General features: G+C 44.6%; 1 protein-coding gene across 1 annotated transcript in view; it reads left to right on the top strand.

Annotated features, from left to right (window-relative positions):
* Positions 1-25,822, top strand: part of FBXO22 (F-box protein 22) — a 285,060-nt gene that overhangs the window by 118,377 nt on the left and 140,861 nt on the right. Inside the window, exon 4 of the mRNA XM_085643778.1 lies at positions 25,385-25,480. Within this exon, the coding sequence (XP_085499904.1) occupies positions 25,385-25,480 (96 nt within the window). The remainder of the gene's footprint in view (positions 1-25,384; positions 25,481-25,822) is intronic.

Here is a 25,822-nt window from a genome sequence, read left to right as displayed (position 1 = left end):
TCCACAAAACTGCTGACAATGCTGATGGAATGTTCAAATATGTTTTATTGGTAGAAATACCAATAAAGTAAATACACATTAAAGAGATCACGGAAGGAGCGACTCAAGTAGCCAGAAGTCAGCAGCAACTGTCATACACAGCACAGAATCAAACATGACATAGCCAAAACAGTAAAACCCCAATAACACCATGTAAATACCACATGACCCTTCCCACAAAGGAGCCAGAAAGCCCCTTTGCAGTTCAGCTGCTTCTTTTACTTTAGCATTGATTTTGTATTGAAAAATGGTAACGTGATGTCCTTTGTTCATTTAACGTTTGGATTGTTCTACATTGTATATCAATGATCAGATGCAGCGCAGAGAAAAACAACGCTGATTTAACACAGTTCAGAATCTTGTTTCTGTCTGAAGACCCTACATCCGTGGTTACTGAAAGCTGGCTGTTAAGTGGCATTGGCGAAGAAAACCCGAATGAAACAGATAGAATCAATATTACTATAAAAACTATATACTCTCAGAATTGATGGGTTTGGATTTAACTGTCTGTAGGTCATAAATGAGCGCATGCGCTTGGACTGTTATGGGTTTTGCCAGTGTTTATTACAAACCTGTGCATTGACCTTTTAACTTGTAAGCATCCAGCAAACATTTCGTCCCTGAACTTGAGTCGAACCGATGTCTTCAAAATGCCAAGGCTTGTTTTCCAATACGTGCTCTAAACTCAAGGCTGATTATTTTCAGCTTTATTGAGCTTTTAATTAACAAGCCAAATTCATGCAAATGGAAATTCAAAGTGCACTGCTGTAATAATGTATTCTGATCATAGCATTGTTATTTCTTTCATTTTATGTCACAGAGGAATTGCTCCCAGATATGTGATCATATGAAAAAATGGATGCGAACCTGCTTCTCTCGCTGTCGCGTGACCGGTGCGGCACCTACTCGGTTACCTCTCGGAATACTTTGCAGTTTTCTCTCACAGTGCCGCCTCTTCTATCAAACCCAGTAGCACGTGTCACAGCGCTCCTGATTTTGGCCATGCGGGTCGTGTTCGAGGGTATCCAGGCCCTTGTGTAGGTGTGAGGTCTTCGAGGTGCTTATGTGGAGAACTAGGTCTTCAGCTTCTTGCGGATCTCAAGAAGTGAGGATGTAGCTCTAATGTGTTTAGGCTTGTGGATGTGGCTGGAGCCAATAAAGGAAGTGGGTGGAGCCACTGGAGGTTGTGGACGGAGCCGGGGAAGTGGGTGAGGCCTCCGAAATAAATAAGAGCACATGCACTTCAAATTTTACAAATTAAGCACTGGGGCATCCACCTGCGTCCAGTGTGCTGCCATCATGAATTTGGCACCCCAGTTCCACATAACCACCCTATCTGCTCTGCACTGGTATTACAATGCTTGTGATTGTATACCAGTACTGTGAGTTCATCTCGGGGGATGGAATAGTATAAAATATTTCAGATCACCTGCAGGGCTTCTGACGAAAGCTTAACAATCTGCGGGCAGTCACACCAGATGTGGTTAGCATTTCCTATAGCCCCTCAACCTCTCCAGCACTCAGCAGCAACCCCGGGATAGAAGTCATAGAGCGTGGCCGGGTGTGAGCTCTAGTGGCAGCTTCAAGCTTCATGCATTCTCTGTTGTAATAACCAATGACTTATTTCCATGTATCAGAATCGTTCCCCCTGTGATACACCGGAATCTTTCTTGGGGGTGATTAGCGAGCCCTACAAATATTGATTGATTTCTTACAGTCCTCAGAGGACCCATTTTGAAACAGGTCGAAAATCATAGCAACCTCATAAACAAACCAGGTTGTAAAGCCAGGGCAAAAGAATGCATGAAGTGGATCGTGGTATGTGGGAATGGGTACATGGTTAGCTGAAGCTGGCAGGGTAATCCATCCTATACCTGATGGCTTGTAGATGTTGGTGTGCAAAGATGAGCGTTAAAAGGGCGGTCTCTCTTAGGTTTCTAAATGCGATCCCACAACGATGGCCCAACCATATGTTCCCAGAGCTTCTCATATAAATTGGTACTCCATTCTGCCAGAACCCTCATTTGCACGTATTATGTGTTGGATAATGACATTCCTCCCCTGTCTCCAAGCTGGCACAACATTTTGTAGGATATCCTGTGTTTCCCTCTCCAGATGAACCTAAGTACAGTTAATTTAAGGTTCACGAAAAGTAATGCTTATTTGCTGGATCTCGAACAAGTAAAGCACATTCGGGAGAATTATCATCTTGATGGAATTCACCTTTCAACAAAATGGGGAGGGTCTGCCACCTGGTCAAAACGCTTTACAGAGTGGCCAAACATTTCGGGAAGTTTGCTTTATATATGTTCCTCTGGTTGTGTGTTAACATGACCTCAGTGTTTTATAGATTTTATGTTCCATCTGAGTTAAGTAGTACGACTGCTTTGATGGGTGGGGCCATGGAAGGGTAAAATTAAGGATTTCAGATTTAGCCAGATTCACACTAAACCAGAAACCATCTTTATTTGGTTCATGAGTTCCTGAAGTATCAGGGTGTGAGAGCATTAGGATGATATCCTCTGCAAAAAGCAACACCTTATGAGTGTCTCTGTCAAACTGAACCCCTTTATGTCCCCTTGTCTTTGCGAATGCCTCATGCCAGTGCCTCTATTGAAAGTGCAAATAGAAGAGGAGCCAGCGTACACATGTCATGTGCTTCTGCCCAGCACTGAAGGTCTTGATAAAATTTCAGGGCAATTCTTGAAACTGGTTTGATTTTCCACACGTATTATGGTTGTGAATCATGGGCCAAAACCCACCCACTGCAGTGTTTGTGCTAAAAAGGCTCACTCCACCTGATTGAAAGCCTTTTCTGGGGAGAGTTACCAGGGCCGTTGGGATCACGATTTTTGTTCTGGGCTTTCCCAGTTAAATGTATCAGTCGGTGTAAGTTGTTCTGCGTTTGACATTTTTTTTTAATAAACCTAGACTAAGTGGAATGAATCTGTTCTAGGAGGATGTCTTCAGCCATGACACCTTAATTGTAGTGTAGATTTTGACCTCTTAATTTATTTTAATTTAGTGCTGTTTGCTGATGATAAACACATAATGTGGGATCTTGCCTGAGATAGTGAATGAGGGAAATAGTCGCCTCAGTCATGGTGGTGTGACCCAATTACTCTCTGAAAAAGCACCAATGACGTCTGTTCGGTGTGGAAATAAAATTAAAAATAAAGTTGTATAGAACCCTTCTATAAATCCATCGGTCCGGGTGCTTTATTTGTCTTCAGGGCTTTTATAGCCATTTTAATTTCTGCTTCAATTATGGGGGAATCGAGCGTTTCTATTTGGTCTGGCCTCCTAAGCAGGGGTTGATGTTTTTCTAAATATTCTCTTTGGACATTTGTGGTTGGGGTTTCAGCAGAGTACAAAGTGTGATAATGTGTATGCTTCTACTGTGTCCCTCTCTGTTGTCAACGTGTCTCCAGAGTCTCCAATAATCTCCCTAACAGGCCCCCTTTCCCATTCCCCCCCGACCCGAGTAATCACACCAGCATAGTTCCCACTTTCTTCCCTGGTAAATAACTCTTATTTTTATAAGCAGAAAAAGGTGTAACTCGTTTGGTTTAATTCCAGTGCTCTCAATTCACTCTAAACGCAGTAACCTTCCGAAGCTGGCATATGGATGGGGTCATTCTGTAATTCAAATCTGCAAGTTGTACTTCTTGCTTCAATTGCTCCTTTTGGAGGCATCTCAATCTCTTATCATAAGCCGTTAAGCCAATTCAGTGTCCCCAAAGGATAACTTTAACCGCATCCTAGAGAAGTGCACACCATACTTCTCCCTTGTTGTTTTCTTCAAAATGAGTCCAGAGTTCATCTTTCAAAACAGGTTGTGTAATAGCAAGTATCCAACTCCCTGTCCTCTCCAGGTTCTGCCCCCAATTCAACTGATCGAACAAAGGTGCATGGTCCCATAAGTAGATCTATCCATTCTCTGAGCTCGTTATCACAGAGACAAGGGTGTTACGCGCAAAGATGTAGTCAATCCTCGAATTTGTCCTATGGACTTTTGAAAAGGTGTATTCCTGTTCTTCCTTATGTTGCTCCCTCCAAATGTCATTGAGGCCTAGATCTTTTAAGGATAATTTTAAAGTTCTCAAGAAGGTCTCCATGTGTATAGCCTCCTTACCTGATCTATGTACCTGCGGGTTCTAAACTTTGTTAAAGTTTCCCTTTACGAGGATACCCCCCTCTGCGAATTCTGCCACTTTAGTTAATAAACTACAAAGGAACACATCTTGTCCCGTGTTGTGGGCAGAAATTACCGAGATCATGAGTGTTCTGTCCTTTAAGGTAGCTGTCACCTTCTATGTTCTTCCTTCTATATCCTTCTTAGTGGCATGTGCTACAAAAGGGAGGGAACCGTGTAGACAGGAGGGAACTGTGTAGAAACAGAGCTACCCCATATAATATCTCATTCTGTGGGAAGAGACGTGAGTGTGAGGGTATCTCCAGTTAATAAATCTCTTCTCTTTAGATTGTGTGCAAATTTCCAGATCCATGATATCTTATTGGTAGAGTTCACTTTAGTATTCAGTCGGAGAATTGTAAGCATATGGTCTATGGGGACTACAATATGTCCTTTCAAATGAAAAAACCTTAGAGTATGGGCTAGATGGCTGCCCCTATTGCCCCTCTGGCCGCAAATAACATTACAGTAGAGGTGAGTACAGGGCCAGAAATGCAGCGACTGGGGTGTGATTGTTCCTTGCAACTCAGGATGAGTCCTTAAGCCATGGGGAGCCTGCACAGTCAATTGTTGAGACCAGCACGGATGCTACTTCATCCAGCAGCTCCCAAGATGTTGCCCCTGAGGGTAGTCCTGGACAATAGGCCTGAGGGGGCCCCACTGGGGTGAAGATAGCGGTCAGAGTGTTCCCCTGGCCTTGCAGATCAGTTGCTGGACTGTCTACTTGGCTCAGTGGTGCATGATGCCTCACGCCCAGCGGATACTAAGCCATTGGCGTGCCGGACTGCTTCGTCCTGGCATCCTGAACCTGTGCTGACTCTGCCGTTGTCCACAGGACCTGAGATACCCTGCAAGAGCCGGACCTGGCATAGACAGCAGACTGCTTTCTAAGCAGAGGTGTGACACACAAGGCTGCATATTCCCCCCCCCCCACACCTCTCTGGACAAGAGCAGACTGGAAACACAGTGAGGACATATCGTGGTGAGAGAAGCAGACCACCCCTTCTGGGAAACAGACCCACAACTCCTTATTTTAGAGGCTCACTGCAGCAGGTGCTCACGTGTGAAGAGCAAACTGGGCAGCGGTGGCATACCGCCACTGAGTTGCTACCCCACAGGCTGTGATGGCTGTGCCACCAATCTGCAAGCACTCTGGTGCCCTGAACCAGAGGTCCCTTAACCTCAACAAAGAAGACCTAGACTGCACCTCTTCAATAGAGTTAGATGCCAAGGACAACAAGAATGGCCACAGGTTCATAGCAGCCGGTCACAAGATCCTCTACGGGCATACATCCTGATCACCCAGGAGAGGAAAGCAGTCCTGGACACACTCACCGTTGAGTCTGGCTATCAAAACAAAGACTGAAGTTGGGATCTGATCTGGTATTGTAAACAGTGGGCCACACGTGCGACCCCTTCTCCTTTCTAAAAGCATAGGGGGCTTTCCTGATCAACGAATGATGGTGGTGCCACTGGCACGCTGCTCCATTTATTGTGGACCTGCTCTAAATGTATTCGATATTGGGAAGTGGTCCTGAATGACATAGATACCCATATGTGAAGGCAGCTCCCTCCTCTTCCAACTAATGTCCTGCTTGGGCTACCCAGTCCGATAACATATTAACTAAAATATCAGTGGGGTCGTCAAATCTTCCTGGCGCAGGGGGTCGCACATCAGACAATTCTGTTCCACTTGTGTACGGATAGAGTCCTCACACATGTGGATGGAGAAATTAACACACTCCACATCACAGAACTCTGATTTGTATCCAGCCCCATATATCGGCCTCCTCTCTTCCTAGTTTAGCAAACAAACGTTTTTCAGATACCTCAAGGTGAAACTCATGCTATAGCCGATTCAGGACCTGGTGAAGGCACAAATAGCGGCTTATCATTTTCAAAGCTTAGGGCAATGTAATGGGGGATAGCTAAACACAAAATTGTGAGTATGGGGTGAGGAGAAGGGAAGGAAGTGCGGGCTGGTAAAGGGTTTGGTTTTCTTTCTCGTTTTGCAGATGCATGCAACCGATCCTGTCAATCCTTCGCAGAAGAAGACTGCCTAAACATGTTGTTTTAGCACATTTGTATGTCTTGTTTTTGTTGGTTGAAAAAATACAGTAAAACGGAATTGATCCATAAAATCAAAAACTTGAGTGCATCAAAAGAGAGCATGGATGGAGGGTTTTCACCCATGACCAGTGCGACTTAATAAATCTACAGGCTTTGCAAATCCCCAAAAACAACCAACCACTCTAGGGTTGAACATTTCAAACAGCTCTAAGAAAAAACAAAACAATAATACGATCAGTTGTGTCTCATTTAACCAACCAGTGCATACCACCAATGTTTAGCCAGCTCCCTGGTATACAAGATCGGGCCCAGCCCTCTACTCTGGAAGCTTGGTAAGGTCTATTTTCATATTCAATGGAGATTCCAGAGGGATATAGTCTGCAGGGTCTATTTTTCTCTTTTCAGAGAGTGTCTGAACTGTTAGTGGTGTACCAAAGTGAAGGGCCATATGCCCAGCAGTAGTGAGCATCGTAGTTTTTAAATTTGATAGGATCACATTTGCTTGCTGCTGAGAGTACTTTTTATTTGTCCTGCGACTCATGAAACTTCACTAAGATGTTTCTAGGTTTGAACATGTAGCCAGCATGTGTGTCCACACTGTGTGAACTCTATCAAATGTGAGCTTCACCTGGTTATGTTGGCTTAACGTGGTGAAAAGTCATGTCATGAAGAGACTAAGATCTGCTCCTTCAGCTTCTTGTTGTAGATCTCTGATGCATACGATGTCTTGTGCGGATTTCCAATTCCTTGAATTTCGGTTGACACTTCAGCTTGGGTCTGAAGGTTAAGTATTGTATCTTTTGTATTTTTGATTGTTTTCTACCAGCATTTGTAATTTGCCCTCAATATCTATGATTCTTGTCCCAAGAAGTCAATCTCACAGCGAAACGTCATGATTTCTCATTGAGATCTGAGTGGAGATCAGTCACTTGTTGGCGTAAAACTGAGCTTAATCTCCTGGAGCTCAGCCTTGAAAGTCTATGAAGTGGCCACCAAGTCTCCTTTTGTTAGTGCCATTGAGTCTGAACAGGAGTTTCCACCTCTGGCATCACTTTTTTCTTTTGTAGGAATCAAAGGAGCCAACCACAGACATCTGGGCTGATTGTTTGGACGGCGTTCACTTCAGAAATGACATGCAATAATGGCGGGCCCTGGGAATTCCCTGTCGGGTCGCCTTAATGAGTCACCTCCTGTTAGCATGAAATCCAGGTGCCTGCTTGTGGTGTCTTTTGTGCACATAAGAAGAGTGTAGGTGCTGCCACCAGATGTCCTGCAACAGGGGTCCTCCAACACTATTTCACACATTTTCACACATTTTCGGACCCTCTCTCCTCCACTCAAGCACATTGGTCGTTATTTGTGTCAAGTGTTGGTACTGCATGTCTATTCTCTCTGGTTGTGGTGGGCAGGGCGGCTCCTTTGCAATGGCGGAGGAGCATCGCCCCACTGGCCCCATGCCATCAGGTGGAAAACAAAACAATATACTATAATCGTTTTATTTTTCATTTGCTAGCTCTGACCCAGCCGTATCTAATTCATCAGTCCCAGGGCTTCCCTTGCTTATTTCCTCCCCGCTCGCCCCCTCCTCCCCAACCAAATCCAAGCTCCTGTCTCTAGGTTTTAGGTTCAGGTTGCTGATGGGTTTGTGTTACCATTGCATTTTTCCCCACGTTGCCCAGCCCTAGCATGTATCCTTCTTTGAAGGTCCATGTAGTCGGCATCTAAATACTGTTCCCAACATCCCCTGCATTAAGATTACCATCTTATTGCTCTTTTCAACATTTTACCACATTACTCTGCTGCTGCTGCTCCCCTTCTCATCCCAGGCGCCATCTTGGTTCCAGACCGGCCCGAGCAAATGATCCTTGCAACAGGTGGTAGACCACACTGCCTGGGCTCCAGCACCCCTCCCCACAAATAACCCAGGTATGTCCCGAAATCATTATTTTAAATCTTTCCCTATGTTTGTGGCTACATAGTTGGCTGTAGCTGAAATAGACATTTTGGTTAGGTGGAACATTTTTGTCCGTAGATACTGTACACAGGTACTTTACAGAATAATGGTTTGACTATCAGATGTGTTTTCAATGTGAAATGGATTTCGTACCTGTATAATTTATAATTTATTATTTTATTGTTATTGATTTGTATATCACTAGCTTGTGACTAGAGCCACTAGATCTTTCAAAACTAAGAAGCTTATGTTTTCAGGACTTCTCCTACAGGGTCAACCTCATTAATGACATCTGCTTTCACAAACCTTCCAGACACCTCCACTTGTCCAGACTTCTACTTGAACATATTCCACACATATTCGGTGGTTGAGCCTTCTCGTCCACAAACTCCCAAAATTCATTACCTCTCTGATCTGTATAGCGCCTAGACGCCTACGGGCAGTAGGCTGCGCTTTATAAATATTTTCATTCATTCATTCGTTCATTCTCATGCATCTCTCCTAATGCTTGGCTTGACCTGCCACTAAACATAAGAGCCTCCTCCTCACTTTTTGAATTCACAAAAAGCTGAAGCCCTGGCCTTTCAGGTAGACCCGCTGGACTCTAAGTTTGGCTAGACTCACACTTGCTCAGAGCCAGCATACCATCACGGGTGATAGTGCACTCTACAAATCTGCATAGCACTCTATCACTACCTTCTACTCATTCTCATTCACTTTGTCATTCACACTGTCTCACTCGACTCGGTCTTGCTTATTTTCACTCAGTAACATACTCTCACTCACTCACCATCACTCACTCTTGCTTGCACTTCCACACATCATCACATGCACATGCACTCACTTATGCTCTTACATACACCTACAGTTCCTCGCCCTTATTCATTCAAGCTTATTCAGTCTCACTTGCTTCCACTCACTGTTACCCCCTTCTCTATTAGTCTCACTTATTCCCAGACTGTGAGTCAGTCATTCTCACTCCCACTTATTCTCACGAACTTAAACACAGACACACTTATACACACAACATTTCAGAGTTTTTAAAAAATTTAATACCTTCAGTCACCTATGCTGGTCCTTTTCAGATGCTGGCTCTGGGCAGATCCATGTTCCTACACAGCGCCTTCCTCCCTTGAGCACAGAAGCAGTAAACTGAAAGCTGTTGTCTATGTAAAGATGCCTAGGCTCCAGCTGTCAGTATCTTCCTTTTTCACATCACCCTCTCCCATCTGGTCACATGATTGGGGTCGGGAGTAGTATTGTAGACCCCAGATTGTAATGAGATGGGAGAGGATAAACTGACAGACTGAGTGGTAGCCACTACTACTGCATACATTTGGAATGGTAGTTGATAAAGGGAGGTAATCTGAGCAAGCGATCTCATGCAATGTTTAAACATTAGTGAAAAATAGTAGAACAGTGTAAGACCCAGCACCCATTGGGTTTCATAGTCAAGGAGAATAATCCCATTTTGTTTTATTGACTATGGTTTGAGAGGAACGCTTGGCACCATGTAAGCCTTGTCCTGTTCATCTCTGTTTAGTTTTCCAATTTGTGATAGTGGTTCTTGGGGTCTGCTGTCTCAAAGGCTGCAGAGTCAAGGGTGAACAGAAGATCTCGGATATCTACAGTAGCAGTCTTTGTACCCCTACTAGGCCTGAAGTCTTTTAAAATGCTATTGCATTCAATGAACTTGTGCAACCCTGTTAGAACAAAGGAGAAATTTAGAACCTGCAATAAAGGATATGTAGTATAGTTATATCACCAAAGACATATACGTATTTTATGACTTGACATTAGAGCCCATGCCTCCACCACTCCACATAAAGAGGTTGTTGTGGTCTATTGGGGCCATGTCAATCAAATATATCTCCTGTATACGCCCCCTTGACTAACTGGTTAATGCCATTTGATGTTCCACCAGGGTCCCACATGGATGGTCGCTTCCCGCCTCTCTGCGTGTTATGTAGTTTTGTTTTCTGATCCCAGTAGCCCATTCACTCAACGAGATGGGCACAGTATGCAGACATCAGAATAATAGTTGAAGCCATTAGTGGAGAAGTGTGGCTCAATGATTAGAGCGGCAGACCCTGATGCAGAGGTCTAGCCCGGGACCAGGGTTCAATTCCCCGCCTCGGCGGGTCTTGGGCTCAAAATTCCACGGACCTGATAATTCTCGCCTCGGTGCCATTCTAATCATGGAGTCCCACTCTGCAACTCTGGGCAATAGCTTGCTTAATCTCCACAACGGCCCCCACAACGCTAAGGATGCCTGGCCTTCACCTTGGGGGTGCCCAGGAGTGGACGCCTCACAGGGAAAAGCCAGGATGGGTTCCACAGCGGTATTCGTACAAGCGCCGAGAGGCCTCCGGGTAGTCGTGCGCTATACAAGTATCCATACATTTACATTTACATTTAAGTCATGTTGAGTGGGGGGTTTCCAATGCCATGTTAGGGTCTATTTGTGTCTTTTGGGTCTCCTGGTGTTATATCATTAGCCAGTGATTTTTTTTTTTTTTTTTTAAGGACTCACCCCACTGCATCGGAGCAGCGGCAAAGGACTCCGGTGGTCAGTGCACATGAGAGCTCTTGGTGTTATCGTTCTCTGGGTGCCCTGCTAGACAGGCGGTAAACCACACTCTAACGGACACACATCGCTCATTCTCCCGGTTGTTCGTCCTCCCACAGTGTTTGCCTATCCGATCCCCAGTAGGTCTCTCTCACTGCAGTCTGCCACTGTCAGTGTGCACAGGTGTTTCTCGATCTGGTCTCCACACTCTGTTAGGGTATTACTCTGTCCCACCTACCATGCACATCGGGAAGATCACTGTATGCTGCCTGTCCTTCCTCCTCATATGCCAGCTGAAGTGTGTTCCATGAGCGACATTATCTTGTTGCCGCAAGGTGCTCCCCGACAAACAAGCCTGTTGTCTGTACCTGTGGGAGCCAACAATATCTGAAGCACTGCTCCTTGTGCCATGGGGCGTCCTACACATGACTCTGACACCGTAACCAGCTTCTGCAATCATAAAATCAGGATTCCAGCAAGGCAGGAGCTCAGTGCTTTGCTACCCACTCCCTGCGTGCCTAGGTAGGTCCTTCTTCAAAAAACAAGGTTGTAAGAATTTCGGTTATTAGTTAGAGGGGGTGAGAGCCCCACTCAAATAATAAACACAGAACTGGTCAGGGTGACCCACAAAAATCTCTAAACCTGTGCTTAATCCTCTGGTAGCTTGGCACTAAGCAGTTAGGCTTAACTTAGTAGCAATATGTAAAGCATGTATGCAGCACTCAAACAGCGATAATGTTAAAACAACACTAGAAAAATGCTGAACCAATTTAAAGAAATGGAGTACATTTGAATAAATAAAAACACAGAAATCCAAGAAGTAGAACCGCAGTTATGAATTTTAAAAAGTGAATACTTAAATATCTCCAAACATGCACAAAGAGTCACTCGCAACTTTCTGGTCTCAGTTAAGCCTATGTCACTGGAACCAAGCTGTACCTGGCTGATGAGCCCATAACTCTGGCAAAGCCGGTCCGGGGTTGCTTGTGTTCTGGTTCTGGGAGGACCTGGCTTGGCAGTTGGGGCTGGACTGATCAGATTGGAGCAAGGACAAGACTAATTTACATTAGGCTTGGTCCAAACTGCGGTGACATAGGGTGAAAAATAGTCATGGATTGGGAGGCAGCCCGAGTAGTTACTAGTGGTTGAGATTAATTCAAGCATTCTATCCATCACTTTTTTGTATACTTTAGCTTTCTAAAAGTGGCATTTTCAGAATAGTAATTTTAAATACAACTTTACCATTACAGTGGATTTTTAATTACATTTCAAATGAGTGGAGGAAGTATTTCTCTATCTGCTCCGAAACTGAAGTTATCGCTTATCGCTTGTGAAGGTAACCCAGTCTTAGTGTATGGGAGGAGCTAGGCAGGAGTTTTTCTCTGTTAGGAAATGTAAAAGCTAAGTACACGTCCGACTTTTTAAATACCATGCACCGGTCCCTGCTCTATTACCCTCTAGGTCCTATCATAGGGGTGAGTTATAAGTATTATAAAGGACATTTTACGTGTGGCAACATGTTTATTTTGCAAGTTGGAAATGCCAGTTTGAAGCTGCATTCACAGGCAGCAAAGGCAGGCCTTAAGACATGCTTTACAGGGCTACTTTTGTGGGTGGTTTTAATGAGTGCCAGGGCCAGACTGGCCGTAGCGGGCACCGGGCATTTATCCAGTGGGCTGGAAGGGTGTGGGCTGGTTTTGGAGCAGTGGGCGCTGCTTTTGTTACTGTGGGCCGGTATTTGCTCCCTTTAACAAAAGCTTCAGCAGTGTTTCCCACCAGCATCCCCCAACCCCTCTTCCCTGGGTCGGTCTGACTTAATTGCGAGGGCTGGTTTGCATTCTCAGTCGGACTGTGAGGAGTGCTACAGCCCAATAGTAGCATTTCATCTACAGGCTCTGGGTGCCTGTAGTACCTTATACTAGGGACTTACAAATGAATTAAATAATCCATTCAGGTGTATAACCATTTTACCATGTTTAGAAGGGAGAGCTCAATCACCTTGCTACTTGCTAGCAGGGGTTAAGTGCTCAGAGGACTAAAAGCCAACAAAAACTGGTTCATCAATGGAAGGCAAAAGTCTGGGCCAACCCTTCAGAAATGTGCAGTTGTTGAGGCTATAAATCTGGTGGACATCTGGCGAACACACAACCCAGATGGGCAACAATTTACATTCCACTCAGGGGCCCACAATAGTATGTCTAGAATTTACTATATTTTTACTGTAGCTGTTCAGTTAGCACGAACAAAAAAGCTATGCCAATTGGTGAGGAGCCTATCTGACCACTCCCCCCTGTGGGCATATTGCCCATCGGGAGGGCAACAGAACGTAAAGATGCCAAGGGTCCGTCCATGGTATCTTAACTACCGCAAGTAAAAAACAGGTTGATGAGTGGGATAGACTACTATTTCCGTGAAAACAAAGAGTCGGTGGACTCTGCATCGACTCTCAAGATAGTAGTTAGGGGGCATGCTATCACCCTGATAGCTGTGGTTAAGAAAGAAAAGCGTGAATTAGTGGAGAAACTAGCAAATGAAACTGTGGAACTGGAGGGGGAACTGCCTGGTGAGGACACTGGGAGAGTCAAACATGCACTGGATGTCAAACTGAAAGAATATAAAGACTTTGTCTGGGAAGTCGGGTAATGCCAAAGAAAGAGCAACATGCCACAAAATTTATGAAGTAGGAGACAAGGCGGGGAAATTAATTGCTTGTCTCGTTTCTCGTGAAAGAGCAAGCGGATTAGTGACCAAACTCTCAACGGATCGAGGAGAGACGCTCTGCGACCCGCAATTGATAGCAGACGAGTCTGCAAATTTTTAAGAGCGGATCTATTCCCCAAATGGTACCTCCGATGGGAAAGCATCTCCAGAACTGTTAGTGGACATGCCCCTACCCTCTCTCAGCTCAGAAGACCTGGAACTTCTAGAGTCCAATATAACTGATGATGAAATAACCCAGGCCATCTGTACATTTTGACCACAGAAAGCAAGGGGGCCTAATGGCTTCCCAATAGATCTCTATAAGATGGGAGCGACTAAACTGGCCTCCTATGTTAAAAACATGTACATCAAAAGCCGGTCGCTGGGTAATCTTCCACTAGATCAACGATTAGCCACCATTGTTGTTTTACACACACACAAAGAAGGCAAACTAAGAGACCGTTGCTCTTCTTATCGCCCATGTCATTACTAAAGACTGAAGCGAAAATTCTGGCAAAATCGTTGGCCACGCGGCTAGTACAGATTATTCCAAAATTAGTGCACCCAGACCAATCAGGCTTCATGCCTGGAAGAAATACTACTTTAAACCTTTGCAGATTACATGAAGTGCTGGCGTGTGTCTGTACCCTCAGGAAAGATGCAATCATGGTGTCATTGGATGCCAAAAATGGTTTTTGACAACATTGAATGACATTATCTGTTTGCAGTATTGGAAAAGATGAGATTTGGGCCAAATTTTATTGCTTGGTTACAACTCCTTTATAGCTGTCCACTAGCACAGGTTGTAGTAAATGAAAAGATTTCCCCAACCTTCCCACTTGGAAGGGGGATGAGACAGGGCTGCCCCTTATTACCCTTAATTTTTGCACTGGCCTCGACGGACGGAGGAATGGGAGGATTAGACCTCTCTTTATGATGACTATGTGCTTTTATATCTGGCGTCACCTAGGGCCTCATTGAATAGAGTCATTTATGTACTGACTAATTTTAGGAAATATTCGGTATCAACTGGACAAAATCTATTATCTATGTACTCAGTGGTATGCCTCCACTCCCTTGGCTGGGGGTTGCGAGGCAAAAGTGACCACCTAGGTATTCCGTTACTTAGGTATACATGTCACCACTGACCCGGCCCAATTCTGTGACCGAAATCTCCAACCCCATTGCAAATAAGATAAGGGGAAGTGCTCATTGGGCTAAAAACCAACAAAAACTGGTTCATCAATGGAAGGCAAAAGTCTGGGGCAACCCTTCAGAAATGTGCAGTTGTTGAGGCTATGAATCTGGTGGACACGAACAAAAAATCTATGCCAATTGGCGAGGAGCCTATCTAACCACTCCCCCCTGTGGGCATATTGCCCATCGGGAGGGCAACAGAACGTAAAGATGCCAAGGGTCAGTCCATGGTATCTTAACTACCGCAAGTAAAAAACAGGTTGATGAGTGGGATAGACTACTATTTCCGTGAAAACGAAGAGTCGGTGGACTCTGCATCGACTCTCAAGATAGTAGTTAGGGGGCATGCTCTCACCCTGATAGCTGTGGTTAAGAAAGAAAAGCGTGCATTAGTGGAGAAACTAGCAAATGAAATTGTGGAACTGGAGGGGGAACTGCCTGTTGAGGACACTAGGAGAGTCAAACATGCACTGGATGTCAAACTGAAAGAATATAAAGACTTTGTCTGGGAAGGCGGGTAAGGCCAAAGGAAGAGCAACATGCCACAAAATTTATGAAGTAGGAGACAAGGCGGGGAAATTAATTGCTTGGCTCGTTTCTCGTGAAAGAGCAAGCAGATTAGTGACCAAACTCTCAACGGATCGAGGAGAGATGCTCTGCGACCCGCAATTGATAGCAGACGAGTTTGCAAAGTTTTAAGAGCGGATCTTTTCCCCAAGTGGTACCTCCGATGGGAAAGCATCCACAGAACTGTTAGTGGACATGCCCCTACCCTCTCTCAGCTCAGAAGACCTGGAACTTCTAGAGTCCAATATAACTGATGATGAAATAACCCAGGCCATCTGTACATTTTGACCACAGAAAGCAAGGGGGCCTAATGGCTTCCCAATTGAGCTCTATAAGATGGGAGCGACTAAACTGGCCTCCTATCTTAAAAACATGTACATAAAAAGCCGGTCGCTGGGTAAACTCCCACTAGATCAACGATTAGCCACCATTGTTGTTTTACACACACAAAGAAGGCAAACCAAGAGACCGTTGCTCTTCTTATCGCCCCATGTCATTACTAAAGACTGAAGCGAAAATTCTGGCAAAATCGTTTGCCATGCGGCTAGTACAGATTATTTCAAAATTAGTGCACCCAGACCAATCAGGCTTCATGCCTGTAAGAAATACTGCTTTAAACCTTTGCAGATTACATGGAGTGCTGGCGTGTGTGGATACCCTCAGGAAAGATGCAATCATGGTGTCATTGGATGCCAAAATGGATTTTGACCACATTGAATGACATTATCTGTTTGCAGCATTGGGAAAGATGGGATTTGGGCCAAATTTTATTGCTTGGTTACAACTCCTTTATAGCTGTCCACTAGCACCCGTTGTAGTAAACGAAAAGATTTCCCCAACCTTCCCACTTGGAAGGGGGATGAGATAGGGCTGCCCCTTATTACCCTTAATTTTTGCACTGGCCTCGAACTCCTGCCCACCTGGATCCGTGGTGATCCATTGATAAGAGGTCTGCGCTGGAAGGAGGAATGGGAGGATCAGACCTCCCTTTATGATGACGATGTGCTTTTATATCTGGCATCACCTAGGGCCTCATTGAATAAAGTCATGAATGTACTGACTAATTTTAGGAAATATTCGGTATCAACTGGACAGAATCTATTATCTATGTACTCAGTGGTATGCCTCCACCCCCTTGCCTGGGGGTTGCGAGGCAAAAGTGACCACCTAGGGGTTCCGTTACTTAGGTATATATGTCACCACTGACCCGGCCCAATTCTGTGACCGAAATTTCCAACCCCCATTGCAAATACTATAAGGGGATCTGCTTCATTGGAGGTCCCTTCCACTCTCTCTGGTGGGCCGTGCTGCACTGTTTATGATGATGGCACCCACCAGATTCCAATATATATTTCAAAATACACCATACCTGGTCCTGGCGCCCTACTTCAAAGCCATAGATACCGAACAGAGAGTGCTCCTGTGGGATGGCAGCCCCCTTGAGTCACCACACAGAAATTGGTACGAGGTGGGTACGGATGCGGAAATATTACTGGGCATCACACCTCATGATGATTAATCGATGTCTGCACAGACCCCATGACGAACCAGCATTTAAGATGGACAAATATGTCCTGCCGTATGGTAGATACGAGATGGCACTCTACGCTACACCAAAATGGCTTCAGCTAATAGGCCCGACCAAACCCACACTGAAAACCTTGCATGCAGCAAACAAAAGTCTTGGTTGGGATAACAAAATTACACTTGCCACCCCACTAGGGGACACGGGGCGACTGGGAACCCTGTGGTACTCCAAGGGATTCGATAGATGGGACCTAAGAGGTATCTCCCGGGTGGGCGACTTGTGGGACCTAGAGGGAGTGATCCCCTTTGATACACTTCAAAGTGAATATGACCTTGCAGACACTGCAACAGTTTAGGTACATGCAAATCAAACGTGCTCTTCAGATAGCCGTCCCTGGATGAGGGGGGGGGGGGTATTTCCCGAGTCCTCACGCTTGAGGACAGAATTCTTACTGAATACATGGATCGCGGGCGATCTCACTGACTTAAAGTTAATTAGCAGCTCCCCAGATACCCTTATTCAACTCAGAGTGCTGGACACGAGACATTGAAGAATTAGATGACGATGAATGGCAGGAAGCAGTGTCTTCACCCAGAGCGGTGGCTATTCCTGCAAGGCTCAGACTGATACAACTTAAGATACTGCACCAAATGTACTATTCAGGCCACACACTTGCTAAGTTTAACACTGGGGTAGATCCGACATGCAGGAGACTATGTGAACAGGGAGGCACTTTATACCACACAATCTGGGTTTGTCCCCACATTCTTAAATATTGGGGCCTGGTAACACACTACATGGGAGAAACATTAGAGAACAGACTAGAACAAGAACCAAAGCAATGCCTTTTAAATATATGGGGAACTACAGACCTGAATAACAAAGAAAGGATCTGGGTCACCTTGGGAATGACGATAGCTAAATGTAACATTGCGAAACTGTGGGGGGGGCCTAGAGGTGCCAACACTTAAAGCTTTGGAACCTGACATGGACTGGTGTATTGGAACTGAAAAAACAATCTACCAGGGGTAATATATCCACACCACCTCTAACTCCCTCCCAAGCTTGTGTCGCCATTTGAAAGGTCAAGAGATGATAATAAGAGGTTTAAAACTAAACCACTGATTATGATTGTCTATATCTCGATTTCCGCCTGTGATGTCTTACCTTTCTGAATGTATTGCAAAAGCTGTTGATGTACCCTGCCTATTTTACTAATAAAAAGAATTTAAAAAAAGAAAGAAATGGGCAGTTGTGAACTGTTAGGAAGTTCAAATGAATCTGAGTCCGCATTCATTTGCTGCAGCTAAAAAATGTATAAACCTAAAATACCCAGGTGCCCTAGGAATACAAAGAAATAGAACAAAACAGTGTTAATGTTTTTATGTGGGCATGTCAATTTTGTTTCTAAAATCAATATTTTTCTACTTTTTGGGCCCTACTTCTAACTGCAGATTCCTCACCATAGAATTTTCCATAGATGCTAGACCGATCCTTCACTTTTCTTAGCTGTGCTGCTAGATGACACCATGTGACTGTGTTGTCTCCAAACCCACACAGAAGCGACAGAGTGGAAATGCATGTATGCACCACTCCCATCCACTGATGACACTTCCTTTCTGTATGCAGTTTCCCACACCAATCTGGTTTCTGCTACCAATTTTGTTGATCTTCTGACCACTAAAAACAAATTTGAGTATGCTGGGGAATGATATTCCCACCCTAAACTGCAGGTTTCAAACCATTCCAGACCTAAAAAACAAATGTCTATCACAGACCCATGCGAAGTGTATCTCTGGTGTCTTGGTTCGGACCATGGCTTGAAGGTGTGCAATCAATGTGTCTTCATGCACTGGAAGTCAAACCGGGATCGGGAGGAGAAGCTGTACATTGTCAAAGAAGTAGTCATGGCCTTTGCATAAGTCTTGCTACCAGTTACGGATACAGACTTGGTCTTGCTCCCAAGGCCGTTACAGGAGTGGTCAGCGTCTCTTCTGTAAGTCCTCCAAGTCAAAATCAAACTCCAACCTCACACATAAACAACTAAGCAGGACTCGACCATTTCCTGCCACTCTGAACCTAAAAAAGAAGGAATGAGAGCATCATGGTTTGAGCCGTTTACTTTCAAGGTCCCCGGTTATGGAGCAAATTTTTAGATGATCCTAGTGTGCTCCGGGCTTCCTGTGCCATCGGCAACCCACAGCAGAATGAAGGCTTTATTTAAGAAGGCCATGCTACAGACTTTTTTATATGCTCACTGTTTCTTCGGGCAACAAGGAACTGCAGTGGCCACCAGTTGGGTTATTGCTGGTGGATCTGTCCTCTGTGCACTCAGACTTTTTGGGGCCTGCTTTGGACCCTGTACCAACACTGGTAAAGACTTCCATTCTGGCTAAAAAGCCTGTGCTGGTCCCTTCCAAATAGAAACCAGTACTGATGCTACTGGCACTGAAAGAGAGCTGTCTGCCATGAGGAAACTTAGGCTTGATATTGATCTTGGTCTCTAGTATGAGGTATCTACCAGGGAATACACACAAACAAAGATCCATTATCTCTTTGGCTCAGATTCAGTGCAAGGCATACTCCAAGATGAAGATGATGGTGGCAATATAAATCACGTTCTTCCCCCTCACTACACAGATGATTCTTTCTACATGGATTTGCAAGAGGCCTGTGGAATTGATTCCTCTCCTGCGGCAAAGGTTTGACTCACCACTGGAGCTACCAACAGAAGAAAGTGCCTCCTTTGCAGTGGCGGGCAGGCAGGGAGCTGAGGCTCTGCATTTACAGTCTAGGACAAAACTAATGTCCTGACAGACATTTTATGGCCTGCACCTGTCATTTTAGAGCCCTTGCTCCCTTTTAACAATTTGCTCACAGATACCTTGATGTCCACTTGGTCAAAGCCCTCTTCTTGCCCACCGGTAAATAGGCAGGTGGCCAAGCGTCCCAGCATAAGACTTTTGGCAAAAGCTTGTTTTCATCCACCAGTCTGGCATTGGTCTTGCGGGCAATGTCGGCCAATAGGGGCATCTGTTCTCCCACTCCGCTTCCTTTTCTGCAACAGCCACCGAACCAATTTAGTTTGCCATTATTTCATCCCAAGATGGCGATCATTCATGTCCGTCAGATGGGCCTTTAAAACCATTTAACTTGGCTGTACCTTGCCTTTACTTTTTGCCCGGCCAAATATTCACCCAGCATCAGTGAATTTCAGAAGAACATCTGCCCATTCTGCTGGAAGAGGTGCAACTATTACACTCCAAGGGTGCAATTAAGATGCTACCAAACTTGCAAAGAGGACAGGACTGTCACACTCACTATTCCCTTGTCCGGAAGAAGGACGTAGGCTCATGCCTATTTTGGATCTTCAGTCTTTGCCTTCCTCACACTGACATCCTGCTGTCCAACAGATATTACTTACAGTCCATGGTTGACCAGGAGCATCTTCAGTTTGCCATGCTCACCTCACAAGTACCCCTTGGGTGATGACAAAAGTGATGAGATCAGGGATACCAGTTTACCCCTGCTTCGAACACTGGCTTTTGAAGGCGGTCTCAACACTGTTAGCCGTAGACCACCTTCAGATGCTAGTGAAGCTCCTGATGTCATTGGGGTTCACTAACAATGAGCCGAAGATGCATCCAACTCCTTCGCAGAGGCTTCCATGCTTCCATTCATTGGAGCTATCATGGGCACAAAGCAGTTCAGGGCCTTCCCTCTGCTGCAGTGCTGCCGGGACATTCAGGCTAAGATCTCTATATTTCAGCTCGGTCCTTAATCCTGGTGAGAGCAGCTCTGAGGCGTCTTGGTGTTGTGTGCAGATTTAGATTCCGTATATAGGTTTCTCGATTTATGCCCTTATATAGGTACAATTCACATTGCCCTTATTTGGACATAGAAATCCGGCCCTTATTTAGACATTGTCCGTACAAACCAAATACAGGCATGGCCACCTACATCTGTCCATCCACGTCACAACGAATTCTTGGAAAACCAGACCCTTAAGCCTTTAGGAATTTCCCTCAGCTTGAATATTGATTTCTCCAAGAACTCATTAAGTATGCATGAACATCTAATCCTTAGGGGTTCATTCATGACGTTCCTCTGCCCGACTTTTAGGTCAATACTGGCATTCCTAGACACCTTCAAGGTATAAATATACCAGCACTTGCCCTGGCAAATTGCAGTTCCCGGAGGATTCGGTCCAACCCAGACTACGCGGTTCGCCACGGCAAGTTCGGAAGGAGATCGAGTTCCAGCCTGACTGACCTGACACTGCCATCCTCCTCGCAGAGAATCCAGCTCCAGTGCTCTCTGACTTCCCTTGCGGGGGGTTAGACTATCGAGTCCAGAAAAGAGATTCCAACCTCTCTCATTCTAAGGTATGGAGCTGACTAGAACTTAGAGAAACTTTTGACAACTCTTGGCTAAACTAAAATATAGCTAGCTATACTTTAGAAATGGCACCTACTTCAAACCTCGTACTGCACTTAGGTTAGGTACACTGGGGTAGAACAATTTAGAAGCATCAGATGAGTAGCACATTTTAGCTTATGTTACTTATGTTTGTATTTTGATATATGTCATAGCTACAAACCATGCTATTGCAGTATTATTTTATCTTACTGCTAACCTCGTATATATTGTACTTTGCAGTCTGTCTTACGATTGTAGCAATTCATATCTCTTGCATGAGAAATAAGACTGTTCAATAAACCCTTTTATTGAAACACCCGTCTCTCTATTTCTGTGCAACTCTGTAGAAACGAAGCATGCACGATTGACTGAGTGAAACTGTTATCTATTGTTTCCACGATTCTGAGACTGTTCCGATTCTAAAAGGAAACAAAGTTGTCATGTTTATGCGGTTTTCAGACTAATCCCTTCTTGTATATTCGAGAAGTTTCTAGTGACCTCTGAGTTAGCTGGCACACAAAAGTAATTAAGTTTAATATAGTTGATAGAGACATACTGACCTTAGTCCTATGTCAAATCTATATTGTATGTTATTCCAATGCGCAGAGCCTATCAGGGATATAGGAACTACACTACATTGGCCTCCTACCCTCCTGCATCCTCCTTGTCAGCTATACAAAAGACCACATTAGGACTCTGAAATATAATCTGAAGTTCCAAGAGGACCGCATCGAGGAAATCTGATCAAAGTCCTCCAGATCTCAAGGTGACTCATGATCTGCAGTTGTGGCTGGTCTAGCGCAATTGGTCCAGGAGTAAGGTTCTCTTCCCCACCCGGCGATTATGGTGGTAATGAATGCATCCTTCTGGGGCTGGGGAGGCCATCTGGGAGAGGTGGAGATCCTTGCCAAAGCAGACGAACATAGCAGAACATGAGTGGTGTCTACATCCCGAGTAGCACAGGGTATCTTCCAACAGTGGGGGGAAAAGCGTTTTGCGGAGTCCGAGAATCATTGGCCGCTGCTCAGTGGAGCTTACTTATGCAGCTATAGAGGAGTCTGGCTTTGGTTCACCCCTCAGCCGTCATCTACCCAGTTGGACATCGGACATTGTTTTTAACAGTTCTTCACGGTCTTGTCTGTCTGTTTCTGTTTTTGCCCTGACTGCTTTGTCTCCCCTGAAATACGTTACCCCTTCTGGTATACCTTACTCTATCAGCATCCCTTCCCCCTGTTTACCTTTCCCCCTTTTCCTTCCATTCCTCATAAAACGTGTTGTCTTGGATATACAACGCGCTAATAACCTTTTGTTATTGTGCATCTCATGTTCTTCTCCTATGCCTATACTTGTAACTGTAACTGATGTAATTTCTTATAACTGTAACGGATGTAATTTTTGTAACTGTAACGGATGTAATTTTTGTAACTGTAACTGATGTTATTTTTGTAACCTGTAAGTCACTGATCCTCATGTAAAGCGCTCTGAAACCTCCGGGTCTAGCCAGCGCTATATAAAACTTTTTTCAAATCAAATCCTGATTAGCTCTTAATGCGATTTTTTTCGAACACACAATGCCAAAGGTTTTGTACTTTGGGATTTCCACGGGAATTTCCAAAAGAACATTTGTTAGTAATGCCACAGTGACCCTTTAACTTGACCTTGACGTTTCTCATGCGCATGCCCTTTGAGCTGATGCGTAGTTACTCCCCGCGTCTGACTTTGAAGACTGTCTTTCTCATTTCAGTTACTTCAGCTTGTCGCGTGGGTGTATTCCAGGCATGCACATTTAATGCAACTTCCATACACCACCTTTTTTCCCAGACATGTTAGTGATAAGGACATGGGTGGCATTCTTGCCAAATGTTGTAACTCCCTTACCCTCTCTGGGCAATCTGTCAATAACTTAGCATTTTTGTTACTCCTCACCCCCTGAAAGAGGAGGAGAAGCTCCATCGACTGGACCCCAAAAGGGAATTGAGCTTCTACAATGATCATACCAAGGAACACCATGTAGATGATCAACTTTTTGTGGGGTTCTCCAGGGCAAAGAAAGAGAAGGTTGTGCAGAAGCGGACCCTATCGAGGGGGATAGTCCTTTGCATCAAGATCTGCTATGCACTGAACATGAAGCAACCACCTGAAGAACCAAGAGCCCATACCACTTTGTTGGCGCTGAGAATGTGGGTTCTTGACATCTGCCAGGCTGCTACGTGTCCATCAGTGTATACTTTCATGAAACAATACTGTCTTAAGAGCAAGGAAGTGAATTTTGCCCTCTTGGTCCTGCGGGATTTTTCAATTTGAGTCCACTCTACTGACCCTCTTCCTGTGGAGATACTGGTATCTATTCTAACGTGAGGAATCTGCAATTACAAATATCCATCAGAAGAACAAGTTCTTACCTTCGATAATGCTTTTTTGGTGGATACTGTATCTAACCACAGATTGTTCTCTGTCCTCCGCTTCCCCATTCTCTAAAGTGGTCTCTTTTTAACTTCTAAATGGTCCCTGATACCAACACGTTCTCATTCTCTACATCTTATAGAGTTGAAATGGAAAAACAAGGCTCTGAACATTAGCCTGCAAGGGTGGTGCTTAAATGTGGCCCCGGTCCGTCACTTCTGAGCAGTACACCACCAATGTGGATACTCCCTGTCACCAAGCAGCACACAAAGGCACAACTAAGAAAGATTTCTGGATACAGTGTGGAGATTGGGGGGTTATTTCAAGGTGAGGAATTCGTGGTTAGGTAGAGTATTCACCAGAAAGAGTATAGTAAGTAACTTGTTCATTAGTTCTTTAAATGGCAGGTTTTGCTTTTGTTTTTAGTAACCTGAAACCTTTCCTCGACACTCCCGACTTAAAAATGGCAACCCAGGCACTAGTCATCTCCAGACTGGAATATGGTTGCTCTACCCTCGCAGGCCTACCCAAGAACTCTCTGGCTCCACTAAAAGCCTGCCTTAACGCCGCCGCGAGACTCCTAACAGGCTCAAAGAAATTCGACCACATCTCTCCCCACCTCAAAGCTCTAAATTGGCTCCCTCTTGAAGCCAGAATCCAACTTAAGCTGGCTTGCATCACACATCAGGCCTTTACTCCAATGCCCCAGCATATCTCGCCCAAAAACTTGTGACGTCCGGAGGAGCTAGAAACTCACGGTCCGCCAGAGACCTGTTGCTCCAACCAGCACGCTTGCGGGACAAAAAAGTACAACCGGGCATTCTCTGGGGCCACCCCAAGAATTTGGAACTCCTTCCCGCCCGCCATCAGAAGACTTTCGTCCTTGGCACACTTTAAAAAGGGGGCCAAGACTTTCCTAATGGGCAAATTCATCTCCTAATGCTCGCATTCAATAATACCAATGTCTTTGTTTTCTCTTACCATTATGGCCTTACCCACGGTCTCCTGGATTATACCGACCCGGCACCTCTGGGCAGCATTCCCTGTAACAGAGATTGCTACACTTGTATAATTTGTATAATGTGCTATTTGTTTTTATCCCAAATGTCTCAAAAATTTGTTATTGCTTATTCTTTTTCTTGCTTCATACAAATTGCCCTCCTAATACTCGCATTTTAATCACCTCAGCGACTGTTTTCTCATACTATTATGCTTTACCCACGGCTATCTGGATGGTACCCACCAGGCTCTTCTGGGCATCCTTCCCCGGACTCGACACTACCTCATTTTGTACAATGGTGCTATATGTTCCTATCCCAACTGTTTCCATGATTTGTTTCTGCTATTCTTCTCTTTCCTGTTACTTTTGCAACTACCTGTTTTTACCCCAACTGCATCCAACCTCCCAAGTTCATGTATCTTACCTGTCAATCCTGTAAAGCGCTCTGATACCTTCACAGGTCTGGTTCGGCTCTATAAAACTCAAATAAATAAATAAAAACCATGATGGTGACTGGAACTGGTTTCGGGATCTTTAGAATGTTTCAACTAAGTAAAGTTATAGTAGTGGTTACATTTGTGGATCTTTGACAATTAAAGGATTATGCTCTGTTGAGCATTTAGTAGTTTACCTTAATTGAAAGTTGTCACTTGTGTGTTTTTTCTTGTTTTTTTTAATCTTCTTTGTTTTTTCTCTGGCTGAAACTTTGCATGTATAAATGTATTTCACTTCATTCCTTGCAGCAAGAAAGAAAAATGGTGCAGAAACAGCAGCCACCTTAGAGAAGATGTTACCAACACAATGTCATGTTCTAGGAATCGCCACTCCGGGAGTCATTGGTAGGCGAAGATAATGTTTATTACATAGTTACTTAATGTAGCAACTGTATTTGTGCTTAGTTGAAGTCTTTATAGTAAATGTATTTTTTATCAGTAATAATCCTGTTTTAAAGTACTATTGTAAATGTAGTGTCCAGTACCTGGTAATAAGCTTTGTTGTACGCTGCACAACATAGCTCTTCAAACTGATTGCTTCCTGTCATTCATGCTGTACCCATTTTTTTAAACATATTTTTATTGAACATAATGTTAAAACAAATTCACACAATTCAGTTGAGCCCCCAGCCACCCCCCAACTGATGTAAAAATTTGGAGGCGGCCTAATGGTGATAGAATCCCACA

The sequence above is a fragment of the Triturus cristatus genome, chromosome 3_1, assembly GCF_964204655.1.
Source record: "Triturus cristatus chromosome 3_1, aTriCri1.1, whole genome shotgun sequence".
Classification (NCBI taxonomy): domain Eukaryota; kingdom Metazoa; phylum Chordata; class Amphibia; order Caudata; family Salamandridae; genus Triturus; species Triturus cristatus.
The sequence above is the reverse complement of the archived record's forward strand: the minus strand, read 5'-3'. Positions and strand labels throughout refer to the sequence as shown.